Source organism: Natator depressus, chromosome 1 (assembly GCF_965152275.1).
Source record: "Natator depressus isolate rNatDep1 chromosome 1, rNatDep2.hap1, whole genome shotgun sequence".
Taxonomy (NCBI): Eukaryota; Metazoa; Chordata; order Testudines; family Cheloniidae; genus Natator; species Natator depressus.
In genome coordinates this window covers 131,211,639-131,225,144 of record NC_134234.1, presented here as the reverse complement: position 1 = coordinate 131,225,144, position 13,506 = coordinate 131,211,639, and the positions used below count along the sequence as shown (strand labels likewise).

The 13,506-nt window shown below is 39.8% G+C and overlaps 1 protein-coding gene across 8 annotated transcripts in view; it reads left to right on the top strand.

Moving 5' to 3' along the window:
• The window catches only part of MID1 (midline 1), a 324,140-nt gene extending 310,912 nt beyond the window's left edge, over positions 1–13,228 (top strand). For all 8 annotated transcript variants that reach the window (XM_074966579.1, XM_074966622.1, XM_074966589.1 and 5 more), the window contains 3 exons: positions 5,538–5,699; positions 8,469–8,676; positions 10,018–13,228. In XM_074966579.1, coding sequence (XP_074822680.1) covers positions 5,538–5,699; positions 8,469–8,676; positions 10,018–10,366 — 719 coding nt within the window. In that variant the 3' untranslated portion in view covers positions 10,367–13,228. The remainder of the gene's footprint in view (positions 1–5,537; positions 5,700–8,468; positions 8,677–10,017) is intronic.
• The last annotated feature ends 278 nt before the right edge of the window (positions 13,229–13,506 follow it).

Here is a 13,506-nt window from a genome sequence, read left to right as displayed (position 1 = left end):
TGGATAGAGTTAACCATGTGTTTAAGTTTCCTCCTGAATGGGGCATTGATGATTGTCCTTGGGGGCCTGCCACATAACTAAACAAAGCTTTGACCCAAAAATATTCTATTTAAAAACATTCTGTTTTATATCAATAGACACAGGCTGCAGAAGTTTTCTCAATGACCCTCTAGTAGCAAGATATCTTGATGCCTTAGAGTGGTATAGTTATGCCAAGATCCTGGGGTCTAAATTAATGTTCAGATTGTTAAATAATTTAATAACTAATATGTACATATAGTTAATTTTATAGCTAATATGTAACATATGTACATATGTAACATATGTAAATCTAGATGGTGAAACCCATAACAAATGTATCTGCATTTTTTTACAATTCCTCACATGCCTGTTTGAATGCAAGTTTAGACTGACTTTATTGAGATCATTTTAACTTCATCATCCTCTGATGGATTGCATCCAGTTTTTAATGTTGTCAAATGGTTCCAAGGCAAGCTACAAAAATGTACTTTAATTAGAGAGTTCTAGGGATTGATACAGATCTCAGATTTGCAGGTCATTTAATAAATGGCAATTACTGTCTCAACAAAACTAACACAGTACTGAGGAGCATAACTCTCACTATCACTGCCTACCTAACATGGGCCTGGAAGGATGGGGCATACCCAGCACTAAGGGTTGGATCTTGCTGCGATGAGCACCTCCCGTGATGAGCTGAGTCAGTGGGAGCTGCAGGCTCTCAGCACTATCCAGGAGGTATGCAGTGCTTTGCAGGATCAGACTCTAGAAGCAATTGAAAAAGAAGTGAATGGATCTGGTGACCATTCATAGAATCAATCATAGAATCATAGAATATCAGGGTTGGAATGGACCTCAGGAGGTCATCTAGTCCAACCCCCTGCTCAAAGCAGGACCGATCCCCAATTAAATCATCCCAGCCAGGGCATTCATGGCCTTATTCTGTGAGGCTCTGAGTCCATCCTGTGAGCTGAGTTCCTTCCATCCCCAGTCACTTAACAGCAACAGATCATGTTCATCACTGTGGTGGGGGTGTTCAGCACCAGGCAGGATCCCTCCCTAAATCAGTTTTTAAAAAGCAGCTCTGTATAGCATGGTGTAACCGCAACTGAAATAGGGCCCGAGCCTGCCCAGTGTCAAACCCTGTATTTTTCCAGTGCTTGATGTGGAGTCTCTGATTGCAGAATGTTCTGAAACCACTACTGGAAGGGATTCTTTTTTTTTTTTTTTTTTTAACTGCATGTTGAGCAGATTTGTTCTTATAGAACGGAGCTAAAATAATGAATGTGCTGGTGGTGACTGAGGCCCCAATTCAGGAAAGCACTTAATTACAAGCTGAAATCCATCCTTGAGTCCCATTAACTTCAATGGGTCAGAACGGCTGAATAGTATTGCTTTCCTGAATCAAGGCGTGAGCTTGCGAGGTTGCACATGACTGTTGTTGTTGTTGTGGACACTGGGTAGATTCTAGGCATACCACCATAGGAAGGAGCCTAACCCTTCAGTCGTTGAAGTTGGCAGCAAACTTTCTTAGATATTAATGGGAGCAGGAATAGGACCTCATTTAGATGATATTCCATTGGTTCCAGTGGGACGTCAATCAAGTATGGCATTAGCATCGCAAAAGCTGGAGGGAAGGACCACTATTAAAGCGCTGAAATCCTTCAGAAATATTTTATTAAAACGGTATCTATCCACAGCATCGGATTATCCTTCCTAATGAGAATCAGAACCCTTTTGGTGCATTATTAAATTCTCTCTCGAAGCCCTTGTTATTCAACACTGTTATTGCAATAGTGCCTAGAGGCCTGTCGGGTCGGGGTCCAGTTGTTTAATTCAGAATAGCAGAGTAACAACTAGCAACAACAGTTGCTGCATAACTCGTGCTAATTTTCTATAGTATCAGTATATCTGGTAGTCAAAGACCAGGAGTATGGTCTGAGCAGTGTAATGCAATTGGTAGCGTACTTCCCTGCCCTGTGCTGGGATCATGCCCAGGGCTGCTTTTACTTCCCTTCTCTCATGAGCAAAAAACTCACTCATAGAATAAAAAACAAAATTCAGTAGATCTGTTTCAGAGACAGAACAGGGAATGGAGAGATACTGCTGTAGGCACCATACTATCGGTGCTAGACAGCACTGGAGCCTCTGCAAGGAAAGCACTGGGTTCTTTTCTCAGGGGACGGGTGGATGATGGATTTGTCTGATCTAATTTTCCAGCATCTTTGTGAAAAAACTGAGTGCTGCAAACTGTTTCTTACAGTTTAAAACTCGTGTAGCGGATGTTTGGGAGACGTAAATAGGGTCAGGGAGCTCACTGGCTTACGAACAAAGAAGATACCAGAATTCATTTTTGCTGTAAAACAACAAACAAAAAAATGTTTCAAGTTGGGTAAACACAGTTGTTGTTCATCTTGACAGTATTTAGTATCAAAATACCAGTATGCTTGATGTGTTAGAATAGGCCACAGAAAATTGGAAATCTGCAGACATTCCAGGTCTGCTTTCTACAAGATAAAATACAAAAAAGTCAGTTTAGTGGCACTGCAGCTTGGTAAGAAGAAGAATGGTGTGAAAGCTATGGACCTAGTCTGGGAGTTAGGAGACCTGGGTTCAATTGCTGACTCAGTCCAGGTGTTTTACCTTGGGTAAGTCACTTAGTGTATGTCTACACTGTAGTTGTCATAAATATAAAGGGAAGGGTAAACCCCTTTAAAATCCCTCCTGGCCAGAGGAAAAATCCTCTCACCTGTAAAGGGTTAAGAAGCTAAAGGTAACCTCGCTGGCACCTGACCAAAATGACCAATGAGGAGACAAGATGCTTTCAAAAGTTGGGAGGAGGGAGAGAAACAAAGGGTCTGTGTCTGTCTATATGCTGCTTTTGCCGGGGATAGAACAGGAATGGAGTCTTAGAACTTTTAGTAAGTAATCTAGCTAGGTATGTGTTAGATTATGATTTCTTTAAATGGCTGAGAAAAGAACTGTGCTGAATAGAATGACTATTTCTGTCTGTGTGTGTTTTTTGTAACTTAAGGTTTTGCCTAGAGGGATTCTCTATGTTTTGAATCTAATTACCCTGTAAGGTATCTACCATCCTGATTTTACAGAGGTGATTCCTTTACTTCTATTTACTTCTATTTCTATTAAAAGTCTTCTTGTAAGAAAACTGAATGCTTTTTCATTGTTCTCAGATCCAAGGGTTTGGGTCTGTGGTCACCTATGCAAATTGGTGAGGATTTTTACCAAACCTTTCCCAGGAAGTGGGGTGCAAGGGTTGGGAGGATTTTGGGGGGAAAGACGTGTCCAAACTACGTTTCCCAGTAAACCCAGTTAGAGTTTGGTGGTGGCAGTGGATATTCCAAGGACAAAGGATAAAGTTAATTTGTACCTTGAGGAAGTTTTAACCTAAGCTGGTAAAAGTAAGCGTAGGAGGTTTTCATGCAGGTCCCCACATCTGTACCCTAGAGTTCAGAGTGGGGGAGGAACCTTGACAGTAGTAAAAGACTCAGGCCATGGCCACTGATTGGGCTTGCGGAGCTCAAGCTGTGTGGCTATAAAATTGCAGTGTAGACGTCTACTGAGACTCGGTGCTGTGGGATTTTTATTGCAGTGTAGGCGTGTACTCAGGTCTGGATTTTTATAGGTATTTATGTGTTGTGGCGCTCAGCTTTGCAGCGCCTAACTGTTTTAGGAGGTTAACTCTCATTTTCGAAATGGATGTAGACATTTAGGAGCTGAAATCCTGCCTAAATCCCTTTATGAAATTGAAAATTAGGCTCCTAAATCAGTTAGGTGTTGCAATGCTAAGTGCCGCAGTGCTTAAATATCTATAAAAATATGGGCCTTCATCTCTCTCTGCCTCAATTCCCCATTTGGAAAATAAAGGTAATACCTCCCTTCGTTGTTGTGAGGATAAAATCCATTAATAATTGTGAGGCACTCTGATATTGCTATGATGAAGGCTAGATAAGTACCAAGATAGAAAGAATGAACTAATGAAAGACCACAGAGACAAAGCAACACAGTTAAGAAATTAAAAGATGAGTCCTAAACTCGATCCTGAATGGGCTTGCAAACAAAAAAACAAAACAGCCTGAGTTAGGAAGAGAGTTTCCAACGTAACTCTGAATTTATTCAAGTCTCTGTACCCTATCAGCATAGTTCTTTTTTATATGATCTCCTTGTGTGTGTTTTTTCTTTCTTCACTTTTTTTTCTCAAAAGGTTTTGTACTGGCACCAGTGTATCTTCATGTATAAAAGAGTCTATTGTCAACTGGTAAAAGTCACTATCCATCCATGTTCCCTGCTCCCCTGGTAAAAGGCAGGATAAAAGGTCAAAACTGCCCTGAAAATATTCTGGCTTTTAGAATGTGTTCCAGCCCCAATGAAGTTAAAGCCTGAAAAGAACTTCAGTCTTCTCATCCAGTGCAAGATTGTTCATTTCTGTTATATTTTCCAGTCTTAAATTATTATTCTAATTATTATTTATATAATGTAATTACATGCATATATAATTATTAACATCATTGTTATTTCTATAAATGTTTATAATGCAAGAGTACCTAGAGGCTAATTAGACTGGGGCCTATTATACCAAGCACTGTTTTAAACACATAGTACTAGTAAATGATTTGTCTCAATGAGGCTTCCATCAAATCTTGTAGGAAACACTTCCACAGCTTAATAGATCTCACTGTGGGACGTTTTCCCCTTTTGGTTTAGCCTACGTTTTTCTTTCCTTCGTAGCTTCCTTCTATGTTATACCCTCATCTGGATGCATCTCACACACAATAAAAGTTTATAACTGTATACAATGGAAAGCCAACTAACCACTTGGAAAGAAATCAGAAAAGTAGCAAAATAAATTATAAAGCATGCAATTACATCCATCTGGCAGAGGGTAGCCTGAAAAGATGACACTTGCACAATACCCTGAAGTCTAACAAACTTCGGCTCTGATAGACCGCCAAGAGACGTAAGATCTGCAGTTGAGATCTCTCCACCAACAACTTGCTTCAGGTCCTCAAAAGTGAACATTAAGGGACTGTCAGCAAAAATGCCTTAACAAACCTCATGGCAATGAGTCACATTAGTCTTTTAAGTCCTAAAGCATACAACTCAATTCATTAAGTCAAAAAACAGACTGATGGCATTTCCACATCCTCTAGTCCTTAAGCAATAAACCATTCCTTGTCTAGGGACAATTGAAAGTTCCCAGAGTATCCACACATCAGTGAATCGTTTCTTAAAGGTCCATTTTTCATGGTTGGTTTCACATACTAAGATTTTAAAAGGTACGCTGGTTGGGTGCAGGTGAAATGCGTCAGTGGAAATTAGCGAACCGGTTGGTTCAGCACTTAAGTAAAGCACTTAAGTAAAGAAAGAGGCAAGTGTCTTGTGGATTGTTTAATAATTCCTTTTCAGATTAATGTAAATATTCATGAGTGTTCAAAGTATGTCTCCATCAGTTACAAAGTATTTAGTATGTTATGACTAATGTGTTTGGTTTGAAATTACAGGTTTATGTAACTCAGCCGACAGTTGGATGATTGTTCCAAATATCAAACAAAACCACTACACAGTGCATGGGTTACAGAGTGGCACTAAGTACATCTTCATTGTCAAGGCCATTAATCAGGCAGGCAGCCGAAACAGTGAGCCAGGCAAGCTGAAGACAAACAGTGAGTAACACGGAATCCAGCAAACACACCGGCACTCCCACACTCCCTCTCCTCCCCACTGTCCTTCATAGGTTTGATACTTGAAAGGCGCAGGAGTATAAAGCAAGTTGCCTTGTTTAAAGTGCTTTGCACTTAAGCTGTTTAGTTTTCACCCCATTCAAGACTGCCAGAGTCTTCAACATGACAACACAGGGATCTCTTTTATTCTGGAGGTCCACTGAAGTGTCCACATCATTGAAAATACCACTAGCAGTAGCAACATCAAGAAGAAATTATTGAAAAGGTTTCTTTGGGGGGGGGGTTTATTACTTCTCATATTGTCTTGCCCTTTTCTTCTACCATTATAGGACATTTTATTTCTTTATACATTTAATAGGATGGTCATTATATTGTTAAAATGAGCTAAATTGGGTCCTCTTGGATCCCTATTTTATGATATTGGGAGCCTCCCTGAATTTATTATAAAAACTATGTGGAGGTGATGGAGTCAGAGATCTCACTTTTAAGAAAGTAACTGAACAAAATTATTAGTGGATATAGCATGGCACTTTAAAGCAGTGGTTCTAAGCTTTTTTCCATCTGTGGTTTCTTGTCATTCCCTAGCCAATCCCATGATCCTTTTAGACTACAGATGGGTTTGGGTGTTGGGTAGAGAATGTTGGGGCTGGAGGGGCAGTTGCTGGGGGATAATGAAAGTGTTGGGAGATTACTCTGGGGGAGCTGGTGCGTTTCTTCTTCCTCCCCTGTCTAGCTGGCCAGCACTCTATTCCTAAGTTACCGGCGTATATAAACAACATCTGCTACTAAAAAGAATGTATGCAGCAGTAAATACAGTTTTAAGTAAAGCAGGCATTTCCCTTCCTCTGAAGGACCCATATGGGAAGTGGCAAACTTTCTTCTCTTTTCACTTCAAGACACAATGTGACAGACAAGCAGTGTTTATCGTCAGGTACCTGTGACATGATCTGGCCTGATGCAAACCAGTACAGAGAAAGACATGTTTCAGATGATACTTCACTAATACAAAGACTAGAAAACAGGTAGAGAGACATGTAGAAGGTATTTTGCTGATACCCAGTGGTAGAAGCAAGCAGATACTGTTAGCATCGGTGGGGAAAAGACATGTGTCATAGCCTACGTTCTAAAGGGTAAATCTTACCCTTGATATGTGCATAATTCTATGTATGTTATGAAAGAAAAGATACCCCTACATCTAAAACCATTCCTTCATCTTTAGTATCAAAGTAATAGTGATTGAGACAGTGTTGGCCTAACCTTTTCCTTTAAATGCTTAGCCTTTCTGATTTCCTAGAGATCTGAAATAAAGCATGTTGAATATCACTTTTCAGACCTATTTCATTCATTTTTTATGCCAACTTCAATTATTTCAATTCCCCTGCATAAGAATTACTTAGGTCTTCTTTCACAAACACTAAGGAATTCACATCTTGATTTAAAGTGCACATTTATCAATAGCGTAAGGTCACAGAGCCACTGAGAATGCTCATTTCCACTCCCCACTCGTGTAATCAGATCTTCCACTTATAAGAAGATTTGCCTTTATATGAAAGAGGATAAAGGAGAAAAAAAGACTCTGTTGGCCACTGGTGGTATATTTTTACCAGTTGTCCTTCAGAAATTCTCTGGCAGAAGTAAAAAGATCTTTCTGCTTTTTAACTCAGGTAAGCTTGTCAGAGTCAGGGCAGGCATTATGTATCTACAGAGTTCGATTTACCAAACTGCTTCCTGTTATTGTCTACACACCCTGTGCTATGGCAGAAGATACCTGCCAACAGCAACAACAGTAATGTTTTTACACCATATTGTTTGGACCAAGTTATAGTTCATTTCCTTCGTTTTAATTCACAATATCCGCGATTGTTGGCATCCCAGTGTAAATAAAACCAAGAGAGAGTGAATGAACAGACCAGGATAGCACTTCTTCTGATTTTCAAACTTCATTTTATGGGATTATGAAGTAATACATTTTTTTGCAATAGTGATAAAGCTATTATTGTAATTTTTCATTCTTGGCAAACTAATAAGAATGTGAGGCACTCTAAAATCTAGTGTATAACAAAAAAAGCCATAATGATAGATTGCGTGTTTATTGCAATTCAATTGTAATTTCAATTACATGAAAGATTTAGAGCAGTGGTTCTCAAAGCTGGTCCACCGCTTGTTCAGGGAAAGCCCCTGCCGCGTCCGCAGGTTCGGCCGATCATGGCTCCCACTGGCCACAGTACGCCGCTCCAGGCCAATGGGGCCTGCAGAAAGAGCGGCCAGCACATCCCTTGGCCCACGCTGCTTCCCGCAGCCCCCATTGGCCTGGAGCGGTGAACTGTGGCCAGTGGGAGCCGCGATCAGCAGAACCTGCGGACGCGGCAAATAAAACAAACCGATCTGGCCTGGCAGGGGCTTTCCCTGAACAAGCGGCTTTGAGAACCACTGATTTAGAGTATTCAAGTTAGCTCAGACAATGAGCGTGACTTTAACACGGGGCTCTTCTTAGATATAGCTAGTACTTCAATCTATCTGAACACTAATCTACAAAGATCATCCTTTTGTTGAGTTAGAAGGTAATTTGAACTGGTATATTTAAGTCTGGGCCTGTTTCAGTCCAGGGTAATGTTCCAGAGAAGAAAATATGTCATATTATATAGTCTTATCTGTTTAACATCCAGATTTTATTATTCAAATATATGACCTTACGTGTGTTTATTAAAATTAAACAAACCTTTCCTTTGTCATCCTTCTGTGTGTGCCCAGGCCAGCCATTTAAACTGGACCCCAAGTCTGCCCACAGAAAGTTGAAGGTGTCCCATGATAACCTGACAGTGGAGCGTGATGAAACCTCTTCCAAAAAGAGCCACACACCCGAGCGATTCACCAGCCAAGGGAGCTATGGAATAGCTGGAAATGTGTTTATCGACAGTGGACGGCATTACTGGGAAGTGGTTATAAGTGGGAGTACATGGTATGTGTCACATTTTTAATTACTGTAGTACCAGAAAAAGTTGCATTTGTTTCCATGCTAGTACATGTCAGTGCTTCCTAAACAAAATTGAAACATCATTCTTCAGTAAGAATAACAGATTGAATATGAAAGCAGCTTGATGGTCCAGTGGTAACTGCTACACAGGGGAGTCAGATTTGGTTCCAATATACCTAGGGAATGGGAATGCTGTGGATACATGTCCCACAGTGGGCTGTACGGTGTAGGGGATGAAGAGGAGCATCCCTTCATTGGCTGTCATGTGGAACAGAGTTTGTGGCCTCTGGGGGTAGCTGTATCCACACTGTTTGGTCAGAAAGAGAGACACCATGACATGGGATTCAAGGGTTGTGATAGTGCTAGAAATAAATGGAATGGAAAACTGGTGGGGCCTGGACTGCCCACCTTCCGTACAAAGAAAAGTGCACATTTGCTAATGCCACCACATAACAGGCAGAAAAATGCTTAATAGTGTATTTAGCATAAAGCAACAAAACACAGCTGATATAGAACAAACCTACAATAACACATATGAGGTTAGCCCCTGCTTCCACCTGAGGAATATAAGCCATAAAAGCTTCTTCCCTACAGGGAAAATCAGGCCTTCATGCAGGGTGCCCAATAATAAGACTTCCCCTGGAGGTCATTGTCCTAGTCTGTTTCGCCAGGACATCCCACCAATCCTAACACTTGTTTGGCAAAGGAATGTTGTCTCCTACAGTTGCCTCATATGGCCCAATGCTCAATCCAATAAACTTGACGCTTGAAACTACATACCTCACAGAGACCTGGCAGAAGAGGTTCTATGAAGGCAGAAATGGGCATTCCATGTACACTTTGATGCTTTTTCTCCTCTTTCTGCTGCACCATGTATTAAATCAGCAATAAGAGATCACATTAATAGCAAATGCAACAATAGAAAGTTATTTGGTTTATTTCATTAACGTGCCCTATATTCTTCTGTTCAGGAATGGAAATTTCCAGACGAAGGATTAGAACTCTGAGCTGTTTAGCGTGCAGCAATTTTCCTTGTCAATAAAAAAGGCCTTTATCATTAGCTAAGTGTTCCAAAAATTGCCATAGCATCCAAACTGTAAATAGCAATGTGGACGACAAGATTTGCATGACCTGCCAGTGACAACATTGGGAGCAGGGAGGAATATTAATTAAACGTGGTATTATGGTTATCCTTCACTTAATGAGAATGTAACATGCATAAACAAAAGAGAACAATTAAAGTCTTTCAGGGTAAAGTTTAGCCGTTATTGATAGAAAACAGCATGGCACAAACCATTGGTTTTCTAGACTGTTTTTGTTTTACAGGTATGCAATTGGTATTTCTTACAAGACCGCGCCAAAACATGAGTGGATCGGAAAGAATTCTGCCTCTTGGGTGCTTTGCCGTTGTAATAATGCCTGGGTGGTGAGACATAACAGCAAAGAAATTCCTATCGAGCCTGCTCCTCACCTCCGTCGTGTTGGGATTTTGCTGGACTACGACAACGGTTCCCTTGCCTTTTATGATGCTTTGAACTCTCTACACCTTTACACTTTTGACATAACCTTTGCACAGCCTGTGTGCCCCACATTCACTGTGTGGAATAAATGTTTGACAATTATAACAGGCCTGCCTATCCCAGATCACTTAGACTGCACTGAGCAGCTTCCGTGACTGCTAAAAGCAAAGGGATATAATGTCAGTTTTCCAGTGGACTGCAAAAATACCGCCCACAGGAGCTATTTGAATATGTGGCGTACAAAACATCCCTGATGATTCCAGCCAGAACTGAAAGTGGGTATCTCCCTTTGCTGTGTATTTTGTATTAAAGGGCAAGAAATGGCTTTAATAATTTCTCAGAACTATTTTGTATTTAGTCTCTTACAGGAAGATTTATAAATTATTTATATAAAGAACTCCCCAATTTGGCTATTTGGATTACAATTCATTGCTTTTGCACATTAAGGGCCCCATTCACTAAAGTTTCACAAGCCTTTTCTACAGTTTTATTTTACAAGGGACAACTAGCAGGAATTTTGTTTCCTGGAAACTGTGCAGCGGACACATTGATATACTGTTGATCTTACATTAAACTCCAATCTTATTGTGTGCAACATCTCTCTACTTCCGTTTTGCACACCAGAATGTGCATACCAAAAAAATGAAATAAAATAAACAAGGGAGGAAACGGAGTTATCCAGTACAACAAAAGAAGGCGGCTTTCTTTACTTCTGTTCACTAATAGGTCTGCATGTAAAACTTATTCATGAAGAAACATATGGAATCCCTTCTAGAAATGTCAGTGGATAAATCATCCAGTGATTCCCATCTATCGGTGCTTCACTTTTGTCTCTGGGAAGTTCAGTAAGATCACTGAGGATTTGTAAGACTGATATCATCTCAGAAAATCAGCAACATTGGAGCAGTGCAACCAATCCAAGGTCTGACTATATCCTGATTTGATGAGATGATGTGTCATTTAAGGTTCCATTATAATTGGAGATGGCTTAGTTCTGACGGTCGAGGTGTGGGTGTATATCACTGATTTTACAGGTACACCACAACAATCCAAGCCCATACATCTGAAATGAGAGATGGACTACTTACAACTGATTTTAAACTAAATGCAAGAGTTTCAGTGCATCGCACTGTAGTGTATCAATAAAGAAGAGCAAAGATATCTGGTATATGGATGTTGCATTGAGAAGCACTGTACTGACGTTCATCATAAAATCAGCCAATGAAACAAAAAATGCGTATTGTTGCATTGGGTTGTTTGAAGGGATAGAGTTCTCTTTGTGAATGAGGAGTAAATGACAGCTTTGCAGCAGGAACGTTTGTCTATCTGAGTTTCACCTGCACATATGGGATCTAAGTTAGCCCTGGTGTTAGTGGCTGCAACTCCACTGAGATAAGTAGAAGCTGTACGCACTATATATCCCAAAGCTGAATTTTGCCCATTAATTTTTTAAAACATGAATAGGGCCCTTTGTGAGTATTACAATATTTCTGTATAAAATTATCATTTGGGAGATTCCTGAGAAACATTTGAAATGTGGAAGATGGTATGATGCCTTTTAAAGATGTTCCTAGAGAGACAGTGAATGGGGTTTTGTTGATAATATGCAAAGGATGAAAACATGCCTTCATAGAATAAGGATAAATGGAATACAAGCGTAATGAAAGGGTTGGCTCAGTCATTTTAAACCTTGCTTTGGGTGTCCTTTGAAAACGACACTTTAATGCACTTTGTTCACCACTGGGCCCAAAATGAAAGGGTCTCAAGCTTGGCTTCAGATTTTTTAAATATTGACTCTCCAGGTACAAAGATGTACTACAATTTGCCTTATGATAGTAATATGAAAAAAGCTTATGAGGAGGCTAATGAATACATGACTACAGGTTTTGTTTAAACAGAGATTAATTACTGCTCATGTTCCTTTGATTCTCTATACATACCCTGTGTACTGTGGAATGAATGGGGAAAAGTATCTCTCTGACAGCATGTTGGTTTCAGCCATTTTATCGCTTCCTGCCATGGCAGTGTTCCATTGTTTACAGAGAGTAGCCGCTGACCTTTTCTGAGTTGACATATGTAAGGGAAAATATGTACATACTCGATGACAGTGTTTACTCTAATGTCTATGATGATATAGAAAAGGGCCCCCCAAGAACTTTAAAAAATTTCTGAAACAGTGTTTTCTGTAACCAAATGCGCTATTACCAGTGTGACTTGATGGACATTGTTCAGCTGATCTGGCCTTGACTGTTTGAAAGGCAGTTGAGAAAGCATGAAAGTTATTATACACGGTAGACTGGGTGCAATTTGTCAAAAAAACAAGGGTAAAAAGGTGTTGGGAGGGAAGAGAGTGACAACATGGGATGAATGTCAACTTTCTGCCTAGAAGAACACAGTATGTCACTGCAATGTACAAGGCACCACACTTTTTCATAGAAATATTATTAAATATATCTGGAAGCTAATTTCAGAAAGGGGCAAACTGACGACAGTTCAATATTCAATCATACAAGGTTTGCAGAGATCAAACTGGATTGAAAAAGTATCATGAATATTTGGAGGCTTTTCTCCCCCCTTTTTTCATTTTAAACACCACGCATGCGTTTAAAGGTTGGCAATGGTTTTGGCTGAGAGGGAAAAAAATGGTCTGGTATCTAAAATAGCCTAACTATGGGATTTATATTTCAACAGTGAATACTTCATTTTAAGCCAAACCACGTTCCTTGAATGGACTATTAATTCTATCAGTGCTCTTTGTTCATGTATGTGTGTATATTATATATGTAAAATTACACACACACACACACACACACAGAATTGTGTGTATATTATGTGTGTGTATGTAATTATACATATGTAAGTACAGATTAATTGGCAATAAATTAAGTGTCCCACCATCCCTTTTAGCTTATTATTTGAACCATTATGTAGTCTGTATGGACTATGATTGGGGAAACAGTTTGCTGTGCTTGGTGTTTGTATGGACATTTTCAAAAATAAAAATCTGTTTATTTTACAATACTTGATTCAATGCCTGATTATACAATAAAAACATCCATTTCAAAACTTGGCTTTTGTGGTTCTGTGGCATTTTGCATGGTCCATAAGAATAAAACGAAATATGGGGCGACCAGCAATCTTAAACCAGTAACTAAAACATGCTGCTTTTACAGTGTATGGCAGAGCTGGATCAGGTTTTCCTCTGGTATTCTGAAACTGCTGAGACTGTCTGACTGCCAGTGAAGTCCGCATGTGCACAATGATCATTTTAAGGCTGTAAATCCAAGCTGGGATT